The sequence below is a fragment of the Chamaea fasciata genome, unplaced genomic scaffold (genome assembly GCF_029207755.1).
Source record: "Chamaea fasciata isolate MVZ Bird 193981 ecotype frontalis unplaced genomic scaffold, bChaFas1.0.hap1 SCAF_4, whole genome shotgun sequence".
NCBI lineage: Eukaryota > Metazoa > Chordata > Aves > Passeriformes > Sylviidae > Chamaea > Chamaea fasciata.
In genome coordinates, this window is record NW_027094089.1 from 74156104 (window position 1) to 74181657 (window position 25554).

General features: G+C 40.9%; 1 protein-coding gene across 3 annotated transcripts in view; it reads left to right on the forward strand.

Moving 5' to 3' along the window:
• Positions 1-25554, forward strand: part of IL1RAPL2 (interleukin 1 receptor accessory protein like 2) — a 369460-nt gene that overhangs the window by 194110 nt on the left and 149796 nt on the right. For all 3 annotated transcript variants that reach the window (XM_066182041.1, XM_066182040.1, XM_066182039.1), the window contains 2 exons: positions 12169-12355; positions 18519-18672. In XM_066182041.1, coding sequence (XP_066038138.1) covers positions 12169-12355; positions 18519-18672 — 341 coding nt within the window. The remainder of the gene's footprint in view (positions 1-12168; positions 12356-18518; positions 18673-25554) is intronic.

Genomic DNA, 25554 nt, shown 5'->3' on the forward strand with positions numbered 1-25554 from the left:
TGTTCTGTTAGTTGTGCTTATCTTTGCAAAAAGTTACAAGGGGGTGAGATGCTTAGATGTGGTGCTAAGGCCAAGTGGGATGAGTGGTCTTGGTCCCAGAAGTTCATGGGTTGAAAGGAAGGACACAGTCTTGATCTGGGAAGGCAATAATGAGAGCTTTGTTGATTTACTCTCCCCCAATTTGTTACTTTTTTCCCAGTCAACACAGAATGACAGGTAAGAAAACTGTATGGGGAAAATGTGAAGTGTACTTTACACTGAATTTCTTATTTGTTGAAGTGTTTCTTCTTGACTCTTATTAAAAAAAAAAGAGCAAACCTGTTTTTCAAGAAGCTGCATTTTATAGTTGCTCACGTGTGCTCATAGGATCAAGGCATGACTTATCAGTGAAGCAGTGTGAAGGAAATTTTCAGAAGCCACTTGAAAAGGGTAGGTATGAGCTGGTGAAGGATAGGCTGCTATGACAGTGATTTGAAGATGGGTAAAAATTAAATGTGTCAGTGGATTCTTTCTCATACAGAATTGTCATTTCAATAATCATAGTATCTGTTTTGTAAAAGAACCTGTAATACTGCATAAAATTAAGAAGTATTAGATCAGCCCGTATAAATGAGGTTGCTCCTCCAGACTGAAGAGATTTGATATCATAATTTTAATGTTGCCTCTCCTTTATTAATCAATTAAACATTATTCCACAGACAGGTGTGTGGGTGTGTGTATAATAGGAGGAAATTATTGTTGTGTTAAAACTTACTTCTCCCTTCTCACAATACATTTGGGCATTGAGCTCACACTCAGATGCTAACTGGAGTGTGATGTTTTTCTCCAGTGTTAAGCATATGAAAAGGTCCAAATTCTGCAAGGACTTTTAAAAGAGTGCAGAGTTGAACTGTGTTAGTTAAGCCATGTGAAATTCCATGGATTTTCTTTGTTCTTGGATGTCTTCTCTATGCCAAATCAGGGATATTGCTGCTACATCCAAGAGGCGTCCCAAGTAATGGATAGCTGTGCATTTCATTGCAGTTCCCAGGTAAAGACTGCGACATTTGTTATCATGGCTTTACTGCCCAGTGTGGAAATGCTGTGTTCTGGAGGTCGCCTTCCAGTACATACCTTGCATATGCCATTAATCTTCCAGCACCCAGCAATGCTACTCTCAGATAAAGCTGTTGGCATTTCTGTTATGGAGGTTTGATGTCCTGGGATTTTCACATCAACACTCTGGATTGCAGCGTCTTCACTGAAGAATTCAGAGATGAGCTTCAGAATGATGAAGCATCAAAACCAAACATGGAAATTAGATTCAACCTAAATACATAGGGTGGCCATAAATTTCTGAGTATGTAGGACAGTCTTCTGCCAGATCATGATCTGCTTTTGCTCTCTGAACAAATACATCTGTTTTTCTGTGTTAAAAGCTTGTTTTTTAAAGACAGAACAAGAACTGGGCCAACTTAGATCATCTTCACCTGGTGAAAGAAAAGATGAGCTGGGGAAGAAATCTCAGCAAAATTTAGCCCAAATTTGCACTCATCTAGGGACTGCTCATGGAAATCTTCTTCTAACTAGGCTCAGCTCCAAAACAAACTGTAGTCAGCATTTAAAGTATAAAACCAGTAAGAGTAAAAACATAAGTACATATTTGCTGTTAATTAACTGTTGGTGAAATAAAAAAACTTGATTCCCATAACATTAATCAGGAGGGCAGAAAATCCAGGCTTCAAGAGGGTGCAGGAAAGCAGGAGGTGAAAATTTGCAGTCACCAAATTGGCTAATGAAGCTAAGCCTTGATTTTTGTACAGGATGCAGAATAACAAGAGATTAAGGGCCTTGAATGCTGGTGGGGGAATAAGCTTGCAGATCTCTAATACCAGCATTTGATGCTAGAGAACTGCTGACAAATCAAGTTAGGAAATCTGTGTATCCTTTTTCTCTTGCTGTATCCTTGTGTGCACAGTTTTTAATGGAGGGTAGCATTGCTATGGACATGCACAGAGAAATTGAGTCTTTGCTGAGCCTTTGGTGAACTATTGAGATATCACTTTCTGAGCAGTAATAAAATAGAGCAATAGTAATTTTCCTTCTGGCTTCTGAATGTCTGTGAAGTGCATGACCAGCAAATCAAAATCAGATTTAGACAGCCTGGAGGGGCTGGCAGTAAAATCTGCAGCACAACCTGTGTGCTCTCACTTCAGAGGATGTTTGGCAGGGCTTAGGGGCTTGTTGCAAGTGCCTGCCTGGACTGGAGAATGCACCCATTAGCCCAGGAAAAGCTGCACCCCTTCTCTCAGTGTTGAAAGTCTGGCTTCTGAGCAGCATGAAGAAAAGAGGTGTTCCAGATCCAAACAGAAATGTTGGACTAAGTCATAAGGTGAACATGTGTAGGGGTAAGGTCGCTTTCTCTGCAGCCATCTCTTATGGTTCTTACGATATGTGTTTTAATGCAGTTCCTTATTTTCTTGATGGCAGTACAGAATATTTCAGGTGCTTTGACTTTGCTCAGCATTCAACTGCTCATGACAAAGGTGATTTTGTATCTCAAACCCTGTGGGATGCAGCGTTCTAAGTCCAGTTTAGCCATAGAATATTGTCTTCCATATCTGTTACTGGCAAGTGTTTTATTCCCTCACAGAGTTACCCTGGAAAAATCTATACATGATACTTCTTGTGGGCTAGTGTCATTAATTATTGCATATCCAAGAAGAGCACATCTAAGTAGCTGATGGATTACATATTGCATAGTTACCTGTCAGCCTTGCACACACTGGTATATGATAAGCTTTCCTGTACAGTCCCAGGCATGCCTGTAGAAGCAGCAACATCTCACATTTGGAGCAAGAGGATTCAGCATGGAACAGGCTTTCCAGGCTTTGTATGATACTAACATTAAACGCCACACATTAAAAGTGGGTGACATTTCCCACAATAAAATTGACTGATTCTCTATAAACAAAATCCTTGTGAGATATAGTATTCAATACTTGAGTTCAGTGCTACAGCAGATACATTATAAAGTCAGTATGATTCATGATAAAATAAAATTTTTTGAGGTTTTATCACTGAGATATAATGTTTTGGCATTATCAAAATGCAGGGGAAAGTGGAATCAGAATGCTTCTACATTTGTATCTAAAATTGTGTAGAAACTGATGGTGCTCCTGCAAATCATTTTGATGACATTGTCTTTATTGAGAGAAATCCATTCTATCTATTCTTTGCTGAAAAACAAAGATTTGTTTCTCTTCCCTGGTGATATGTATATTTCTGCTCACTCACCCTCCTCCTCTAAAGCTTTAAAAGAGAAATTATTCATCCTCTGCCGCTCTGAAAAACAATGTTTACTGTTGATGAGAAGCTGCAAGAACAGTCAGGGCTTCAAGCAGAAATATCCATATTGCTTTGTGGTTGGAGGGCATCCAGTGGCTTTCCTGTTGCAGGGGCATGGACAAGAACAAGAGTATTGTGTATCCTTCAGTCTTCCTAATAGTGAAGTCCCAGATTTAGATACTTTTAAAACGACTGAGCTTACTTTTTAGCCTCTACAGGTTGTCAGAAGAAGCTCCCTGTGCTGCCGTGCCTCAGTAATGTTTCAGCTCACTGTCACTGCTTGCTCTTGAAGTGCCTTCCCTGGTGGGCTTCAAACCTTGCCTAGAGCAGAGAAAGGATGCAGAGTGGAGGGGCTGCTTCCTCATGCAGTCAGAGTTTGCCTGCAGGAGAGCTGCTGCTGAGATGTTTCAGCCCTTCCCAGCCATCTCCACTCCAACATGTCAGGGAGTTTTCATTTCCCTCCTGTTCTCCTCATAACAGTGGCAGTGTGCTCACCCAGGTATCATTCCTGTTGGAATCCCCATGAAGCCAGCTGTAACTACAACACGTCCGTAGGAAACGCTGTCTGTGTCCTGTGAGTGGACAGACAAATGGAAGGTTTCCTGAGGAAATCCGTCATACCCATAGTACAAGATGATGGAACCGTAGGGAGTTAAACCGATACTTGGTAAGTAATACTGGAGGAAAATTTCTTCTTTTCTGGCTACCACTTTAAGGGAAGGCACAGACAAGAGGACCCAGCTGCAGGAACCCAAACAGTTCACATTGCAAGGACATTCATTTCATGATTCTTTCATTCCTTGTATACCCTGTGAGCAATAACTGATCCACTGGTTTTCCTGCTCAATTGCCCGTGTACAAACAGAGCAGGACCTGCCTTTCAACATTGCATCTGCAAAATAGGTCTTATGTGCAGAATGAGGGATGCACTCCACAGGTTTTATTCCCCCAGGCGATAAAATCATTGAGGTTTAGCAATGCAGACAAGTCTGATGGGTGTCTTGAATGCAACTTTTGTTTTATGTGCTATGTGTCTAATAAAAAAAAAAAAAGCATAGAGGAATAGATACACCAATCCACACAGTGTATGTTCTGGAAGAGATAAAGGAGAAAGTGTTCAGTCCCCTCAGAAATAGGGTATCATAATTGCAAAATTATTACAAGATTTCTTAGTACTGTCTTGGGAACAGTTGTTCCTGTGCCTCAGATTTATGTCATTTGTAACAGGACTTTTCAGTAAGACAATGTGATTTAACATTAATATCCGAGTTCTAATAGAAAAGTATTAGGAAATAAATGAAAAGGACATAGTCATTTGCAGCAAAAAACTTTAAAGCAACTTGCTGCCTTGTAATTCTTAAGGACAAGGAAGGAATTTTCCCTCAGAGAAAACTCAGCCATTTATAGGATTTCTTTTGCTGGAACAGGATGTCTGAAGCTGACAGAGACCACATAGTTCATGAACTTAGGTGGGATTTGCTGCAATAACTTGGTGTTCTTTTGGCTTCTGCATTTCTTCTGTGTTCTGTATTGTATTGTCATATATTCAATCCTAGTATTTAATGATTCACATTAGTGAAAAATTTAAAAAACTCCAAAATCCAAGGAACACTGTTGGCCTGTGTGATTCAACTTAAATGTTGGAGATTTTGTGTACAGAAGACTTTGTGTAAAAAAGACTTCTGGGTAGTCCCCGTTGGAACAGCTGACCGGTGATTTGCTTTTCAGTTGCATCTGTCACAATGCTGAGGTTATCGGGACCAGTGCATGTGTGTGAAGGCAACCAGAAAAGAAATAGCTCCTCCTGACCCTGACCATGTATGAATCAGCTGGCTGTCACTACTTCTTTCTTAAGACACACTTAAGAAACGTAATACGAGACATTACCCATGGATTTTCAAATCATAGCCACAAATTTTCAGATTGTGGCCTTGCTGTTACTGGCTTTATTGCTGACTGTAGTAAGCACATTGTGACATTTTTATGTCAAATTTCCCTCTTAAGATGATGTCCTATTTAAATTTAAACTTTGAGATAAGCTTTGGTGAGAGAGACCCAACTGTGAGATGCTCTACCCAACTGCCATATCCAAACATCTTTTCTTCTACATCCCAGGATCAAGAAGTACAAAAATTCTCTAAAGATGGCTAAACTCATAGTGAGGAGTACAGGTCTTGCATTTAAGTGCCTCTGGTGAGAACTAGATTGTTGACAGGTGACTTGAGGAGACATTCCTGGGTATCTATTTTTCAAGCTGTCATTTATGTGAGCCTTTAAAAATTGCCTTTCAGTGACTTTGCTCAGAAGTTTTTTTCTTTTAAATAGAGAGGGTATAGCCTTTCTTCACTGTAAAACAAGGCCCTCTGGGACATCCAGTATGTTTTAGTCAAGGTCAGATTGTCTTGTTTCTAGTGAGTCTTATGTAGAGATTGGATCTCGGGAGAAAAGAAGCGCATAAAGAATATAAATTCTTGGTGAGTGGTGGGTCAGTTCCACACAGAGACTTTTTTCTGCTTGAAGAGAATGGGGCCTTGAATGGTACCTCTGTCCTGATTCACCACCTCTTCCTCTGTTGGAGGAAGGAGAGAGAATATAAGAGCACTGGATTTATAACATTTTGCCAGTTTAGCACTTAATTTCTGAGATCATACTTTCCATGGTGCTATTTTCTTTTATTTTGGGGGTCTTGAAAATGTATCAGATGCTAAAGGAATGGTAACATGGAGTTAGGATTTCTCCTTTTCAGGCATAGGAGTTGGTATTAGAAAAACACTTGTAACAGCAACAAGAAAGCAAAATACAGGACAGGAGTGTTTGGAGCAGTACCAAGGCTAGGTGCCACACAGGATCACGGCATCTCTTGGCCTTTGGTTCAGGGAGCAACTGCAGCACTGCCAGCCTGTTCCTCTTTGGGTGTTGCCCTCTCACTTGACAAATTTATAAGAATTAAAACTCAAAAAAATTCAAGGGTCTGTGATTTGTAACCTCTGGCTGTCACTTACACCATGGGCAAGAAATTGATCTCTTTCAGGCAATGACCCCAAATATGTAGGAGTCAGTGGCAGTCACTGAGAAATAAGTCAACACTTGAGTGAAACCTTGGAAGACTAAGTAATAATCTGTTTTTAAGATGTTACATTTGTGTGATCTGAAAAAAGCCAAGGATGATAAACAACTCATTTTTCTTTAAGCAGATCATCAAACTGTGACCTTGGTAACCATTGTGTGAACTGTAAAATTTAGACAGGAATAAATTTATTAAACTGTCATGAAGTGAGAGGAAAACAATCAAATGTCTAAATCCAATCAGAGTCTAGGAGCTGATAAAACACCACATTTACAGAGCAGCCAGTAGTGGATGTGGTTGTGCATTAATGCCTCAGATGGACTAGGATGGTTGGTGGTAATGTTACTGCTTGTTGGAGGTTAGGATTTTTCTTCTTCTTTTTTTTTTTTTTTTTTTTTTTTTCTTTTCTTCTTTCTTTGAGGGAATTTTGTCCCGTTTGTTGCCTAAGAGATAATGACAACTGGTACTTAAGAGACAGAAGAAGTGGCCAAGGTGGGGAGAAGGGTGATGCTGGTTGCTCTTTTATCTGTGGGTTTTCTCTTTGGAAGGGCAGAGGTACCGCGAGATTTTGGCTGGGGGGTGAGGGGATGGCGTTGGTTCCTCTCGCTCTCTCCCTCTCAGATCAGAGGGGAATGGTCAAGTTGCTGCTACCGTGGGGAGAATTCTCTTCCGCCATGGAGTCCAGCCTTGTACTGCTTCTCCTGCTGTGGGTGAGCCTTTGCCCGTAAGAGCAGCCACTGAACTGGGACCTTATTCACACCCGATCTCACTTGAGTGAGATCCCTCACCGTCTACTCGGGTGCCTTAGGGAAAACCCGGGATCCTGAGCCCCTTTCCCCTCTGAGGGAGCCTCTCCTGGCCGTGTTTGGGAGCCGGGCTGTCACTGCCCAGCCCCGCCGTTCCTCTGCCGCTGCTCCGGGTTTTTCACTGCAGTGTAACCCCACAGCCCCTGCTGGGACACTCCTGCAGCTCCCGCTACAGTTGTGGAGTTTCTGATACATTTCATTTGCCCGTCTCCGCTGACCCAGCTCCACTTCGAGGTTCCTGCTGCAGCCCATTTCGCCATCCAGAGGGGCACTGACACCGGCTGTCCCTGGGGATTTGCAAAGGAAGCCGCTTTTCACTCTCTCCCGCCGGCCCGCCCGCCATTACCGCCTGAGGGAGACGCGGCCGAGCTCGCGCCACAGCGCCCCCTGCAGGCGCGGGGGAATCACAGCAGGGCCGTGCCCGGCCCGGAGCCAGCAGCGCCCCTGCTGGCTGTGCCCGGAACTGCACCGCAGGGGAACGTGCCGCAGCCCAGAGAGGCTGTCCCGGGGTTTGTGTTCTGTCCCTTGGCACTGCTGCTGCTGGTGTTTGTTTGCCTGGTTTTACACGTACAGACCAGTAAAGAATTGTTGTTCCTTCCCCCATATCTTTGCCTGAAAGCCCCTTAATCAAAGTTATAATAATTTGGAGGGAAGGGGGTCATGTTTTCAATCCCAAGGGAGGTTCCTTGTCTTCTATGGCAGACACCTGTCCTTCAAACCAAGATATTCCTGTTGTTGTTCTAACTCAAAATGAGCAAAGATGAATGTACAGGTTGGTCTATCCAGTTCCACAGTCAGTGAGCCAATAAAAATGTCATTAAAACAGCCAGAATGTTCAGAGACATGGAGAGAGATCTAAGCCTGAGGTATGCTGTTCCTTGAGCACTGCTTTGATAAATACGCTTCTCAGCTTTTGGATCTACCACTGAAGTCTTAGAATGCAATAAAAAACCCAGTAGAATGAAAAATGAATCTGTAAGGGGAAAAAACCTAGTGTGAATCATCTTCTGCAAATATGCAATTCAAAATTAGGTGGGGTTTTTCAGTCTAGTAGATATAAAATATTCAATCACATTTCTGCCTCCTTTCTCTTTATGAGAAAATTAATAAATGGGGGTGGCTGGGGGAGATTCTGAGCATTTCCACTCCTGTGGAAAATTAATGCTTTGGAAACATTTCAGAAAAGACAAATTATTGAAAGACTCACTTCCAGACCCATGGGTTTATTTCCTTTATATGTATATGGAAAACATTGTCTGACAGGTTTATGTGGGTTCCAACATTCTCTACTTACATACAACTCCTCTTACCTGGCCTGTCAATACTAAGATCACCACTGGAAGCCCTCCAGCATCTTCCTCATCCACCTGGAAGCTGCTTGCTTTTCATTCCTTTTGGCCTCTGTTGGTGACTGCAAAGCTCAGGTTACCTGTAGCTTTGCTGTTGTTCTCTGTTGTTCTTCTTGTCTCTGGCTTTCCTCATTAAAAATGGCCATATAACCTTTCCTGCCAGCCAGAGACTTCTGGGAGCACTGACCTCCCCCACCAAGCTCCATGACCATGTACTGAAAAACAAAAGTGGATCCTCCTTTTAATAATTCATAAGCCATCTGTTTAGCTTCTGAAAGAAGAAAACTGAAAACATGGGGGTTTGCGCTAGTTTTCCTATATACCTCTACCAAACAAACAAACAAAAAAAAGAGCCTTAGCATAAACAAGTTAAATGCAGCTCATGAAGGAGAGCAGTTGTGGGCACAGGGGTCCTGAACACAACTGGGAAGAAAGAACTGGATGCCTTCCCAACACAGCAGCTCAATGGGCTTCCTGAGAGAACTCTTTAGGTGAGCTCCCATCAGTGCCCTGTGTGGCCAGGACTACCCTCTTCCTGTCTGTTTCCTAGGTGCTAAAAACAAAGTTGTACCAATCCTCTTTGTGATTCCCCCACCTGAGTTCTTGCTCAAGCTGTCAACTTTAGAGAGCCTCTTTATACCTCCAGAACCCAGCAGGCATGGAAGACACCAAGAAAAAAATCAGGACAGATGCATCAGCTGCTCAGAAAACTGTGAGATGAAATCTAACTCCCCAGCCTTGGGGAACAGTTTGTCCAGCACAGGAAGGAATGGCTCTCGACTTCAGCAGACTTCAGGTCCCAGACTTCTTCAAAACTGAGAAAAACAGCAAGGCTGATTATTTTTTTAAACAACTGATTTCTTTTGCATGTGACTAGAAATACCACTGTTTCCCAGAGCTGTCTAGATTTAAGGAAGACTCCTGCTTCAGTCACTGACATTCCTGCAGAAATTGCCCTTGTCTGGATTACCAGCTGCAGCAGTAATGTGAGTGGCTGGTGAAGAAGCATCCATGAAGCTTTCAAGTCTATTGCTTTTGGCTTAGTGAGGGCTTTCTTCATCATGAGCCTGAATAGATTTATTGTCTTGGTCATGGAGTGTGAACAAAAGTGATAGTACTCACTAGGCACTTAGTTTCCTCAATTCTACTCAGTTCTAATTGTAACTAATGAAAAGCATACTGCATTTTAGGTTGTGCTTCCAGGAAGCATTTTAAATAGAAGTAGCCTCCAGCGCTGTTCAAAATGCAATCTAAATAATGCAAGATTGTTAGGAGAAAATACAGCACTATTAAATAACACCAAGTAATGGACAACTATTCAAAGACATTATTTTTTATTAGCCTGGGTCATTATTTTTGAGCTCATGTGACCTTACTTGCACTCAGTAATACTTACAGTCATTCAGGAAAGCTAAATAATCATTACTGATTAATTACTATTGATTATGCTGAGTGGTTGAATCCATATTTTGTGGATTTTCATTGCTGTGAAGACTCAAATATGTTTTGTTTTCTTCCAACCAGAAGGATAACCCTTTTCAAAAGCTGATTTAGGAGAAAGTTGACTTATTTTCCCTAAATTATATAAGCCCACCCCAAATTATGGTTTGTTTTCAGTCCAGAGAAATTTTCTTTCAGGTAAAATAATATGTTTTGTGCAGTTTGCAAGAAAGAGACTTTATTATAGACTCTGAACTGAAACACATCATGTCAGTGTGCAGAGTGAGCCTTTTCACTCAGAGGTGAGGGAATGGACAAATATCCACCGATTCTTATGCAGATGTACACATGGCATTTTGAGGAGAAGTGAGTAGGAAGGACGAAGTCTGTGGTTTTGCTGAATGCGTAACATTAATGATGCTGAAAATGGGATGTTTCTGAAGATTGCCTCCTGATTTGCCTTGCTAATGACTTTGTCTGCCAATACCTGCTCTTGGCACACCTTTGACAAGACCCCATTTGCAGTGTTTTGCCAACACTTGTTTAGCATGAAGCTTCAAGCTCTTGGGAAGTGTCCCTGTAGACCTTTCTATTTTCTTCCTACCTTGACAGAAGGAAATGTAAGAGAAGATTTGTCATGGAGCATGCTGGACTTTTTTTTAAATAAAAAACACTGTCCTCGGTCTAGTAGGTGGGAGTGAGCAGCCAGCATCTTTAGTGTCAGGGTGTGACTGATCACATTCTGGGTGCACAGGGCACCTTCTGGTCTTAGCTAAACCAGTGTGGGCAGAGCTGTGATAGAGGAGGCAGCAGCAAAGCCAAGATACCTCCCACAAGAGCTCTCCACAGCTCCCTTCAATGGGAGTAACCACACAGCATGACAGGTTTGTTCCTGGCCTTCTCGGCAGTGGCACAATCAATTAAAATGACAGAATGATGCACAATGGGAGGAGGAGCTCTGTTACATTGTGGTTTTTTCTCCATGGCACGGGGTGAGGGGCAGAGCTGCCAGTCTGGGCTGCTGCTGTCCTGCCCAGAGTGCCAATGCCCCACAGTACATCAGGGTATGTGTCTGATAGTCCTGTTAAAGCTGCAAGGCTGAAGGAATTTAATCCTGTTTTCAGGATCATGTGGAATGGGAACAGAGCTGGTTGTGTTTATTGTGCCCTAATATTAAAAACAGCTCTCAGGATTCTTGGGGTTCTTTGGTACCCTAGGCCCCAGCAATCACTGTGCTGTGGCCAGAGAGGGATCCTGAAGACCTGATTTTTGTGACAGGAGTTACAGCCATGGACAGTCCATGCTGGAGCAGAGGAACACATGAGGAGAAAGAGGTGGTGGGGAGATGTTAAGGACAGACCACAATCCCCCAACCCCACCCCTCTGCCACTTGGGGAGGAAGAGGTAGGGGAAGAAAAAGAGGATGTCAGTGGAATGTGTTTTAGCTTTTTTGTCTTTCTCACCATCAAACCTATTATTAATTCGCAATTAATTAAAACATTTATTTTCCAAGTGAAATCTGTTCTGTCTGTGGCAGTAATGGGTGAGTGGTCTCTTTGTCTTTTTCTTGACTGATTAGCTTTTTCATTTTGTTTTCTCCTCCCCATCCCGTTGTGGGGAGTGAAGGGTGAAGCTGGTGGGAGGCTGGCAGCTGGTCCAGGTTGACCCACCACAGTATCATGTGCTGTAGAATTTTGTGCAGGGGTACCTTCTCATCCTTCCTCAGTGATGTGCTTTAACATCCAGCACATAACCCTTCTCAAATGTATAGCACTGCACACTGGAGTGAAATCTCCTGAAGGAGGGAGAGAACAAGGGTGAGGATAAGTGTTGGGGGGATACAGAGGAAATGGGACAGTGTATCCTGACCAACATTTGAGATGCCAATAGGTTCCTGTGTTCATAGACTTGCAAGCTCGAAAGACCTGCTGTGCTGGGTTGGATCACTTGTCAATATTTCTTCAAGGTTCTTCATAGTCTTCACAGTCAGTCAGAAGTGAGCCTTTATATTTCCCTAATAATTTCTCTGTGCTGTAAATGCACACCATGACTGTCACTGTTTGAATATGTCACTCAAGTGTTTATGAAAATAGGAACTTAACAAAGGAATCTACTGTTACTGAAATAAACATGGTGAAAAGAAGGCAGGATAAATGAAACCATCTTTCTGTCCCTGCAGAAACTCAACATATTGCATGAAGGTGTCCATGTCCTTGACGGTAGCTGAGAATGAATCTGGGCTTTGCTACAACAGCAAGATCAGATATCTGGAAAAATCAGAAGTCACTAAGAGAAAGACAATCTCCTGTCCTGATATTGAGGATTACAAAACAGCCGGTCAAGAACCAGATGTGGTGTGGTACAAGGTAACTATTGCTGTTTTATTGCTGTTGTGCTGAAACTGCTCAAAACTTTCACTGTTTTCAGTGAGGCCTAGCCCTGACTTCCTCTGAGGCACCAGTGGTTTGTGACCGGTCTGCAGAGTGTTCTCCTGGTATGAAAGCTTTGCAGGTAAAACTACCCAGCATAGTCCCTGTCCAGCAGAAATCAGTATCAGTGAGGATGTTCTGTGAGAGACCTCACTGGACTTCTCTATCAGCAGTTCCACAATTCCCAAACTACAGTGCCTCTGTACCAGTTTATACCTGGGTGTGGTGTCTCCCTGCATGACACTGGAGTAGAAACAAAGGGAGGCAACTGCAATTGAGCCAAAGGCATATCAGCACTGCCAGCTTCAGTTGTGCTGCCCAATTAATTTTTATGGAGTCTGTCGGGTAATTTCACCAAGACTCGTAAATTTTTATCAAAGTCTCCTGGAGTCTGCACTGAAGTCTGCTGAGGTTCATTGAGTCACTGTTGTGAACTCAGTTAATTTAAACTGAGGTCAGTTAGATACTTTTACTACTTGCTAGGTACCTCATCTGCCTGCACCTTTTCCAAGGCCTGTCAAGTATCATACACTACTTTCATCAACGGATGTGCTGCTGATTTGTTTCTGTAGCTCCCCAAGAAAGCAGGAGAATGAGTAAAATATGGGTTGGCTGACAAACATCAGGTAATGAGACCACAGCAAGGTTTGGCAAATTTTGCCTGTTGTCTGGACTTGGGTCAAAGTCTGGTATTTGAAAAACTCAGGTATTAGTTGAGAGCTAAGACCCTCAACTAGAGAAGAATAAAGAGCTGAGAGTCAGACAGAACCAGAAATGGTTGGGCAAGAGGAACAGTTCGGTGGGATCTGTGGAAAATAGAATTTGGATTGTAGGAGTTTAGGATAAGCTTGGTTCAGGTAATACAGAAGGAAAACATACGAACTAGTTAAAACCTAAATATACAGGGCTTGATTTGCCAACCTTAATAACATTCTTTAAAGACAATTATTTTGCATGAAATAAGCAATATGGGGAAACTAGCAGATTTTTTTCCTCCTTAGCAGGTTGCAGCTGAAAAGAGCAATTATAAAAATTGTCATTTATTTGGTTTTTTTCCAGAAATGTCACATATCTTATGGTAACAAAATGGGTGCCATAACCCACTGTTAGGGTGAATAGAGTTTTTCTTTCAGCAGTTGAATCTTTCCCTCAGCATATGGGTTGATACCTTCAGTGCTGTTTATATGTCAAATATATGATTTAGCTAATCATAGAATATCCTGTGTTGGAAGGGGCTCACAGGAATCATTGATCCCAAATCCTGGCTCTGCACATGAAGTCTGAAATCTCAGAGCAGGGAGGATACAGAAGAGAAGCTGCTTCTTGCCCTCTCTACCTCTTGCTATTACTGAACATGAGATCACTGAATATCTCAATTTTTTGCAAAAACACACTGAAAAATAGCCTGGCAGAAATGATCTTCAGCTGTCATGGAGCAGAAATGAATCTAAAGATGCATGTGCAGCTCCAAACCAGTGATGCTTAGTACTGACTAAGACAGGGAGTGGAAGGGTCTGTTCCACAATCCCACCTGTGTTGTCTGGGTGTCACACACAGCTTGTGTGACACCAGGCTGGAGTGTGACAGCTGACTGACAAATCATCACTGAGGTGAAACTCAACAGAATTGATGTCATTGAATGATAACAGTGAGACAATTGAAGTTGACAACCCTTAGTCTGGCTTGATAGGGAAAAAGACATGAGTGAGATAACCTACTACATACACCTTCTTATCTATAATTGACAATAATGAGTTATCAGTTTGGCTCTTACAGAAACATCTTAGTTACCCAGACCTGGGTCAGGAAGCTCAGCAGTGTGCAATCGCAATATTAATGCTGCACAGAAGGTATGTCAGGTAATCCCTTGAAATTTATTCCTGAACAGAGTTTTGGATATTCTAGAGACTATTATGTGACTGTTAATAAAAGTCTGCATATTCAAAAGTGCAGAAGTCCAGTTTCTAGAAAATATATAATTATATGGATTTAAAAATTATTTGGTGAATACTGGCGTAACCCCTACAAATTTCAGGCTGGGACTTAGAAGCATGCTGTAGAAGGAATTTGAGTAACAAAAACCAGGCCCTTTCTCTTGAAGAATAGTGTAAAGTGTTGTCCTGCTCTAGGATCTGACCCTCACTTTCCAAAGAAGGCATCCATTTCTGGTCATAGCACACTGGATCCTCAAGTTTTCCCCCCTACCTTAGATTTTTAAGCTTGATGTGTACATAAAGCCACCTTCTTGAGTAAATCTGCTCCAGAGGGTCTGGTGGGAGCCAGGGGGAGGGTGGGGGCAGTATTCCTTTCCATTATGCTGGAATGTATAGAGATTTTCACCCAGGCAGGGAGTCTAAGCTGTTTAAAATAGGACAGTAGATAGATAAATAAACATGAAGAAGTCCTTGAGATTTCCTTCTTTATCCCTTCTGCTGAAAAGAGAAATCCTTGTGTTCATGAGAACCTGCCAGTTCACTGGTAGTCAGGAAGTTTGGTCTTGGGACCTGTGAAATACCATCGGACAGGACAGTGATGATGCCAGCCCACTGTGTGCAGAACCTGCTCTGCCTTCTAAAAGGCTTCTCTGCATTGAGGGATTAGTGACTCTAGTAATTGCATCAATTTACTGGGAGTTAACTGTAATTTAAACATGTTCTTAATTATGCCTGAATAGAATTCCACATGCCCACCCTGTACATAAAATAATGTTTGCTGTGAGGATTTGTTTTAACAGTGTATGAACTTCACTTCTGGCTAGAATTACACTGCATTAAATATTTATTTTTAAAGATTTCCCCAATTAATGCCATTGATATACGTTCAGCTCAGTTATGCCTATTAGAACTGTTTTGACAAGACGTATGGGATTTTTTTTTGAAGTAAATGTGTGTGTCAAGGCATGATTGAATGAATGGGATTTAAGAGTAAGAGCAGTTTCATGAAAAATAGCTGGCAGAGGGAAAAGGCATATTACATCTTGAGTGTGGAGTCTTAATCCATTTCCATCATGTCTTTTCCACTACTGGATTGAAAGGAGGGCTAAAAGAACAATCAAAATGTCACGTGTAGGACAGGTAGTTGTTATCTACCCAGAAAAACAGACTTTTGAGGTACTGACACTTAGATTCCAAGGAAGAGAAAAAAAAGCATAATAGTGCACACCTTAATTACTGGGAGAAAAATCCCCAAAATGTTTCAGATGTCTAAGGAAAGTAAATATTCTAGAAAAAGTAACTTGCAGATTCTTCTGGCAGGTAAACAGAAGCAGAAGCAGAAAAGAGCAATTAATTGGATAAAGCTTTTGGGGAGAACTTAGACCACCTTCCAGTACCTGAAGGGGGCTTAGGAGATGACTGGAGAGGAACTTTTCACAAGGGCATGTAGTGAAAGGATGGGAGGGAATGGCCTTGGACTGAAGGAGATTTAGATTAGATACTAAATCTTTTCTTGTGAGAGTGGTGAGGCAGCGGCACAGGTTGCCCAGAGAATCTGTGGACACCCCATCTCTGGAAGGGTTCAATGCCAAGCTGGATGGGACTCGGAGCAACCTGGTTTACTGGAGGGTGTCCCTGCCCATGCAGGACAATTGGGATGAAATGATCTGTAAGGTCTCTTCCAACCCAAACTATTCTGTGATTCCAGAAGGGTGTCATACAATCGAGCAGTTACCCTTTTAGAGAAATTAGCAGACCTCCAACAGTAAAGTCTAGATTGTTTTCACAATATAAAAACTAGTAAGAATTTTGCTTCTCAGCCATTTTCCAGCTTCTCCCTTTTTTTTGCTTTTTGCTTTTTAGTTTTGTGTATTAAATATATAAACAAGCATTTTCAACATACTTTTTTAAGGTCTGCATAATTGGCAGAATAAAAAATAATTAACTGAGATTTGGGAAAGAAAGGCTTATAAATTATCTTTAATAGGAAGTGTTTCAAGAAGATACAAAAAGAATAATTAGTAAATTAGTGGTACAATTCCAGCAGAACAATTCCTCCATGTGAAACCACAATAGAACAAACATTGTTTTTGCTAAATCATTAATCTTCGCAGTTGTAAAGGTGTCATTCTTCTTATTGCAAACTTGTATATAGAAATATAATGCATATAAAAATGTATCTTCCATCTCTTTGTTCCTATATTTTTAAAAATGAAGTAGAGAATATAAAACTGGTAACACGTGATAGGTTATTTCCCTGCTGCACTAAAGGGAGCGTGTCTGAAATATGCTTGCTTTGTGTGGTCTGGGAATTGTTTTCCTTCTAAATTAGGATTGAATAGGGCTGAATAGTCTTCTTTGCCCAGTGTTCAGATTTAACCTACAATCTGAATAGGTGGTTGATGTACCTTTCAACAGAACTAAAATATCGAGCTCAAATCAGAAAGGATTTAATGGCATTTCCTGGCTCAGATTTGTGTCCTGAATGAGTCTCAGCACAGTAGATGAGATCTGGATTCTGGTCATTCTCTATCACCAGTGTTTACTAAGGCTCACTTGTGAGACGAGATGATGCTTCCCTTACACCTGTACTTTGGAAACAGAGAGAGGTAACAGAGCTCACTCTGTGACCCGCAGTAGTGTTCCACAGTTTCCGAATCTGATCATATTGTAACTGAATTTGGCCTCCTAGGGACAGGGAGATTTCTTCAGTGCTCCTTTTTCAAGTGCAAGGCCAGAAACTCTCAGTCCTGTCTTTCTATTTTTTTTGTATTATTGCCCTTTAATTTAGAATCTTACATGGATTTGGAATGTGTATAGAGTCCATGAAAAATTTATGTTTGTTTCACACTGATCTCTTACTGTGGTACAATGTATTTGCATGTTGACGTATTTTCTTGTTTGGTTGTTTTCTTAAGAGAAAGCTTTGTTCTATTTTGTTTTCTGTGTTTCTGACACTGCTGTTGCTGATGAGCAGAAAATGGGGCATAGGTGTGGGCATGTCACCAGTCTCTGAAGTTGCTGAGCCTGATGTAATTGATGTGAGACTGCAGCAGTTTGAGAGCTTATTCCAAGCTGCCACCTTGAGAGAGGGAGTAGAGGGGCATTGAAGGCATACTCAGGCTGTATGTTGCTTTGTGTTTCCTGGGTACAGGATTAGCCAGAGGCTTTGAAACTGCTGGGACTACTGAGTGCTTCAGGGAACTCGGAAAGTATGATTTTGTTGCAGGCAGAACAGGCTTGATGTTGAAAGTATTTAGAGACAATGAATCTTAAGGTGCCATTTTCAAGCGACAATGATTAGATTTGGCCCGTGCTTTTTGTTCAGAGCATTCCAAGAATGATTCAGTCATCAGTGCTGTTCACGTGGAAGATGACTGATCTGCCTGCAAGGATCCAGTGTATTAGGAAGGGGAGAGCTGATTCTTGCGCTGTATCACACTCTATCCAGAAGGACCCAAATGCTGTTCCAGTAGGACCACAGTTTGTTGCAATGAACCTAAATCTGCCAAACAACAGCTAAGGGACCCTGTGGGTGAGAGTTTTAGGCTATCAGTACCTGCAAGCTATCATATCCTGCATCAGAGGGTGCATATGGGGATGATGTTGCAAAGTGCCTGGTGATGGGAAAAGGCTGAATCAAAGCTCAACAGGTGTTGGAAAAGCCAGTGATGAGAAATAAGGCTGTAAGGAAACCAGGCTTCTGAATTCTCTCAAAAAACTGCTGTTCTTCCTGTTTTCGTCTATTGGTAAATGGTTCTGGCTTGGGACTGTGTTTAAAATTTTCCTTCAGGCTAGCTCTTAACAGATGTTGCCCTTACTCCCTTCAAATAGAGACGTATTTTAATGGTCCATCCTAAAGGAGATGTCTCGGCAGTTGTTATGAAGAAAAAGAAGATACTTAACCGTTGCTTGAGGGCACCATGTATTAAACACAGCCCATGTGATACAGTAGGAATAACTGAACCTTAAAAACATTTCTGTTTAATTTCAGTCCTTAAATTAATTCCAGTTCCACATCTCTCTGCTTTCTGAAATTATATTTGAATTTTAATTGCAAAATAGATCTAGGTGGTTGTTTCTTTATGTGTAATATTGACAGTCTGGCAACACTGTCTTATGTTGTACAAGCCAGGTAATATTGGCACTGGATTTTTTTTCTGCAGGAATGTGAGCCAAAAATGTGGAGAAGCGTTGTAATTCAGAAAGGAAATACTCTCTTAATTCAAGAGGTCCAGGAAGAAGATGGAGGAAATTATACCTGTGAACTAAAGTTTGAAGGCAAGCTTATACGAAGGACAGTTGAATTGAAGGTTACTGGTAAGAATAATTTTTCTATGTCAATAGGAAAAAAAAAAAAAGCTTTGAAATTATAAGAAAAAATGGTATTCACGTGTCGGTGAAATCTGTCGGTAAATCTGTTTGATAGAAGTAAGTCCAAAGCAAATCCCAGTAGCTGAGCAGTCAGGATCAGCTGACTGATCTTCTAAAACTCCACTGAAGAGTGCTTCTGCCATTTTCTCTGTACAAAACCTGGAAATGCTCCATATTTTTAAGGTTTTATTTAATTTTTGATTATCAGCTTTTCTAGTCTAGGGATTGTCTTTAGAGAAGAGTATGGCACAACCTATTCCAAGAATGAATTTAGCAATATTGGACTGTCAAAACAAAGTAATTTGCTTGTCAGGAGGTCATACACTCTATGGTTCTGACTCCATGTAGTATTTACCAGACAACAGTATTTTTCTGTCTATTTTTTCCAGGTACCAAAAATGAAAAGCTAAATAAAGTATTGTCTACTGATATATTCGTGCTCCCTTTTCATCCCACTGTACAGTATGACATCTATAATTATTATTTTGCCATCTGTGGAACTTGGAAAATACCTGGAAAGAGTTGAGGTTTTCTTCAGCCTTTCACATAGAACCATATAAACAAATGGTTAGGTATTTTCCCCACATACTAATTAAAACAGGGCCCTACTCAAAGCAGTGACTGGTAGAATACCTCTTTCTTATATCGAGCTGAATTATTCCATATGACGTTTCTAATATGTTCTTGAAAAAATAGTCTTCCCTTTATTTTGAGTGGAATCTAGTTTTTTTATTGTTATCATCATTTGTCATTTTCAGTGAGTTCTTTTCCCTGTGTGCCCTATGTCATGTGACTCTTTATTGCCCATTTTTGACTGTGGACAGAACTCTAAAGTATTGATTTGACCTACCTGACCCTAGACCTGAGATATGAATGAAGATATAATGAATAAAAATATAATACCTGCTTTGTGGATAGTCGCTACCCTGAGTAGCATTCTGGTCTTCAACCAAAATGCGAACTAAGTTTGACAAAGTGAAAATGAGATGCATTTAACTCAATTCCTCACAATGGATATTCTATGCTTTCCCTCTCATCATGACCTTGCTAGAAGTCATATGTTCACTATTTAAACACTATGGTGTATACTTCACAATTTAAGGAATTTGTCCTTAACTAAATATAGTATTTATTACATTTATTTCTCTTATTTAAAAGTTTATTATCTGAATTATTTAAAATGTAAGTATGAAATATGTAAGTCTTCTTCTTTTTGCAAAATGCTTGAGAAGCAGAAGATCTTTCCCTTTTCAATTTGGTGTGAATTCATGTTGCATTAAATTTTGTTTAGTTTATAAAAGCACATATGTTTGTTAACACCTTTTCCAGATGGAAATGTTTGGGAGACATATCTGATGTTATGTGTTTGCTGGTTGAGTCTCTCTAGGTATCTGAAAGAGGCTAGTAAGGTTATGTGTATGAAGACCTAAAAATTGGATAAGAACTACAAATGTAATAGAACCATGTAAGCGTATCATCTCACAGCTTGGTTGAGCAAGTTTGTTTCTCCTGGTTTTGTTTTGCTTCAGTTTGTGAATTTTACATGTGCGTAGGTTTAGATCTTTGTGGGGGAGGGGTCAAAGAAAACTTGTACAGCAAACAGCAAAGTATTGCTTGTATTGTGTGGCTGTCCAAGCCAGGTGGAGGGCTCCTGAGGTCAGATCGCAGCTTGGAGCAGTTACATGACATCCTCAGGGACTTCGTTAGATAAGTGTTGTGGTCCTTCATGGACTCATCCCGGTATGTCCAGGTCTTTTTTTAATGGAATTGGTGTTGCACTGGGCCCCATTTTTCATCTGTCTGAAAATGAGTTCTCATCAAAATATTGCACCAGGAGAAGCTAGAGGGAGAAACAGACCTCTAACTTCTGAACCTACTGGTCTTTAAAATCACTGTTAGCAAATGCTGCTGATGGCTGGGGTAGAATTGTCTCTGCTAGCCTGCAACACAGATGTGGAGAAAAGTATCTTGCCTGCTGCTTTCTTCTGAAGGAGCTTTGTAATGCTGTTTCTATTACTGGTACTTATTACCATGCCTGAATTGGCATTTATTGGCAAGTGTCTGAGTTCCTCTAACATAAAGATTTTGAACAGAAAGGCTCTGTTGGGCACTGCTAGCAGCCATGGTAACCTGAAATTGTTATTGAAGAGTTATTCTGAAAGTGAAATGGGTAACTCCGTGTCTCCCTTGAGTTAGGAGAGATGCACTGCCATGGAGAGAGAGGAAGCTGGCTTACATTCCCTTTAGTCTTTCAGGTGTTTGCTAAAGTACAGAGTACTGGTGTATAAAGTACAAAGTACACCAGTTAGGTGGGTGAAGTTATTTATCTCTTGATTGTAAGACAAGGATCTTTTTTTCTTTGAAGTCACATCAAATATGGTACATGAGGTTTTTAGTCCTTTGTGAAGATTCTGGTAGTTATGTAAGTAGCAATATGAAATATTTGCTATTCATAGCTAAATGCGGAACGGACATCTAAAGTGAAACTTGAAATCAGAATAAATGCAGTGCTGTCATAACAGAAGTTACATCAAAAGCTTTAGGAAGATTTCAAGATGCAGGAGCCAGACACATCATTTTAACTTGCTGTTGGTAAAACTAATCAGAATAGTTAATGAGATCCCAGACAAATGCAGCAGTTTTGCTAAAGATATGATCCCACAAGCCAGCCTGATCAAAGTTAACAGCAGACAAGAGAGCAGTTGTGGGCCGAGTGAAGGATGACTGCCTGTTTGGTATTTATATCAGTGTTGCCTGAGGATTTATTTCAAGTAGAGGCTTTCAGCTGGGGACACAACCCTGCTCTTATTATTTAGTTATTCAGCGAAGTCCAGTGATGTCATTAGAGCTATTAGAAGGTGTTGCCTTAACTTTCTGTGCCAAAGTGTCAGTGCAGTTGTCATAGTGGCTGTGCCTGTGGCAGGGAGCTGCAAGGACAGCGTGTGCTTTCCTTGGATCCTGTCTTGCCTTCTGGCCTTTGCAGACCCAAATGGAAGATCTCAGTGGGCCAGTTAGAGGTAGGAGGGCAATTCCTCCTCCCTTTCTTCTGTGACTAAGTCATGATATGAAGAACTATGAGATAATTTGTAAGAAAGAAGGGAGTCATAATGGAAACTGAAAGCTATCAGTGTGTGATTCCTGGCCAGGGGAAGACAGACAGAGGGACCTGAGTGGTACTGGCAGGTGAGCAGAGCAAAAAGCAAACAAGTCAGATGGCATTTGCAGGAAGGGGCAGCTGGACATAGGGCTGGCAGTGTCAATGTCTGGCTGTGGTGGGTAATGAACAGCTGAGTTCATTCAGCTGATAAAAGGCTTCTGAGGCTGTACTCTTCAGGGTTGTAAAGGAAAGGCTTGCAGCCTAGAATATATTCGAAAAATATTTTGACATGAAGTATTTATAGGGACAAATCCTGAGCTACAATACAGCACTAATGAGCAGTGCCTAAATCTTGGTGTTTGGGTGCATTTAACAATAATAGATTGTCAACAAACCAGCTTTTTCATCACTAGTTCTTCATGGGTTTGTTATATTATGCAGACAGATGTGAAACAAGTCTTGTCAGCCATTTTTGCTGAAGAAACATGACAACAGTGTTATCTCTTAGCAAATAACACATAACCCTTCAGTCTATGTAAAAAAAAAAAAAAAGAAAAAAAGAAAAAAAAGTATTGATACCATTTCACTTTGCTTCTTGGTAGCTTTGGTGTGACAAACAAGAGAGATTAGAAACTGATCTAGAGTTCTAAAGAGTAAAAATGGGGTTCTAAAGCATAAAATGGGGTTCTAAAGCATAACAGAAACTCGCTTTTTAATTAGATAATAAATTGGAGTGCACCTATTTAGAAAACAACTGAATGCACTAATATAAAGTTACAGATAATATACATCATTAGAATTTATTAAAATTACAGTTATTCAGGAATATCAGCAATCAAAATCATGTTAATGCATATTGTAAATGCCAATGTTTATTGAAGAACAGCTATCCTATTGAGATTAAAAGAAAAAAACCCAAACATAGGAAGTAATGTTGAAAGGCAGTTTATGCATCTTGTTTTCCCCAGCCCTGCCAACAAGTTTACTCTGTCTTGAGGCACAGCAATGTTTCAATAGCTTTGAGGGTGAAAAGGTGCCATGATGAAAAGCTCCTGCTGTGTTTATCTGCTCCTTCTTTTGACTTGGAATACTGGACTGTAAGGGCACAGGCTGAGAAGAAGATGCAAGGAGACATATCTTGGAGGTTTGGATGCCTCTGAGAAGGGAGAAAGACCAGCTCTCACAGCGTGGCCCTGGTGCCCCTGGCAGATGGGGCTGTTTTGCAGGGATGTGTTTCTTCAGGGACAGCTGTGATAGTGGGAGAATCTGCTGCCTGTGGAAAGAGGTGATTTGTGAGCTTGTACTGGTGAATTATTTTCCAGTATGACAGCAGAAGGTGGCCATCTGACCAACTTCATAAACTGCTGGTGATGGATTGGAGTGACATGCAGGAATTACTGGACCACTCTGTCCAGGAGTTCTGTCCTCCAAGTTTCCTTCATCCTCTACTCTGGCATATTTTTCATAGGCTGCTAAAATGCCTGGCTTTTCCTAAAAGTCATTTATGCAGCAATATCTGTTTTGACCATCGTAAATGACAAATTATTCCACATGGCTACTTGAGTTGAATGTTTCTGCCTGAATTCACTCTTTGATCATAGCTTTTCAATTAAATTCTTTCAAGTCTCATTACATCTCTCACTTTTCAAATTACACCTGCTGCTGTGGTTGGATTTTGTTTGTGGGTTTGGGACCCCTTTATTAGCAAAAGTAGTTGATGGTGATTTGCTATTGTTAAACCAAGGGGGTGAATTAGATTTAGAAGGGCAAACAATTAGTTGGACTTTCCAGCAGCCCTAGTGCTGTAGAGAGAGAAGCTACACAAAATAAGTAAGGGTATGAGTTAGTATGTCCACCATTTGGTAGTGGTTGTTTTTCTGCCCATTTTTAATCCTCTGTGAACTGGATATACTACTTTACATTATTAGAAGTCAAGACTAGTGACACGTTGGCAGCATTTACTGGGTGCTGATCAGAGTCAAATTTATACCTGCAGTAATCCATAAGTGCACTCTAGGCCTTATCAGTTTATGATGGATAAGGTATTGTCACCAAAGTCATACAAATGATGTGTTGACTGACAACATTTTTGGCTGCTGACAGTTTCCAGAACAACCACAGCAAAAAGTGTTAAGATAAATTAAAAGCTTATTAAAAGCTGAGCTGAAACATAGAAGTCCTTCCAAGTCCTTTGGAACTGAGACTATTATAAGGGATTTATTTTTATAGTGTCAAATATAAGAGTTGGTGTTTGCCTAAAAATCTGAAAACATGTAATTGTGATTCCCTCCCAATAGCATCATATTTTGGCACAAAACAATTTAGTAATCTGCAATGAATTTATGAAATGGTTCAGTGTTGCTTAAATAGTTACTTACCCAAAAATCCAGTTTAGCTCTGAAAGGTCACTGAGCTCTGAAAATGATTTGTAGATGTAATTAAAAGCAGGGTCATCATAAGAGTCGGGTTAAAAAAGCAGGTGGCTGAGGAGCAGAAGCTGAACTGAACATCCCCAGCAGTTTTGTGCAGTGGCAGGTCCTGTGCTCAGGACATGCCTGAGCTCTGGTGTGCAGGGATCCCTCAGTTAGCTGTGAAAAAGCTTTTCCAGCAGAGCCAATTAACTAGTTTGCATGATTTTTGGTACCCAAACTATCTCTGACATCTCTGCCTGGCATTGTTCTCTGCAGAGAAGGCAGAGCCTCTGCATTCTGATGGAGGTTGGACATCGTCCCACTCTCCCATTGTTGCTTTATTTTCTGAGCCTTTATATTCCACCATTTTCTTCAGAGATGGGATGAAACAGCTATTGTTAGCATCATTTAATCATCAAATAAGGCAGTAACATCAATTAGATCACTGTGTGAAAATAACATTAATTTCAAGTTATGTAATTTTAACATCAAAGGTCATATTCCAACACTTTGTATTTCTGATTTTGTTGTTAACTTACTTCTTTGTTGTAAGCTGATATATTTTATTTTGACTTGTGGCTGTGCTGTTTTTAATAACATATATAACTACTAATGTATGTTACTGAATTTTTTCAGCATTTCTGAAATGAAGTATTTTGAATGTTTCTGTTAATTTTATTTTCAATTGATGTTTTGCATGAGATTTGCTGTGAGATACCAAAATTTTCCCCAAATGCAAGCTCTGTTTCCTATAGCACTCAATATCTCACCTAATTCCTGGGATCTGGGAGTTGCTTGAAGTGCAGTGATGTTTTATTGTTGATTTTGGCCAGCAGCTCTGATGAGAGCTGTTAGCTCCCCTCTCCCTTATTTGTTTGCATTTTCAAGCATGGGTCAGAGAGTCTGTTGTCTCAAATAAAGCAGAAAACATTTCAAGGAAAGCCTAAAGCAGCCTGTGAATTTTCCTGATGAAACAGCCTGAAAAGCACTCCAAGGTAAAACATGGTGACATGTGGATGGTGGTAGCTGCTCTGGCCTTCAGGGTTTGCTCCTCCTCACTTCCTTGCATGGCCAGTGCTGGTGGGCATGGGAAGTGTTTGCTGTACTTGGAGCTGTCTCCCTTTTTCTGGAAGCAGATGCTCCTTCTTGAGTGCTCTATTTGTTTAGCTCCACATCTCCAAAGGAAAAATTTCCCCTGTTTAGTGCTCACCACAAGTTTTAAGTGATATTGAAGCTGTCAGCACCTGCAGGATCCAGGGACATGCTTTTTATTCTTTCCCTCCTCTCCTGGATTGGTGGCTTTAGCCTATCTTTGCCTGC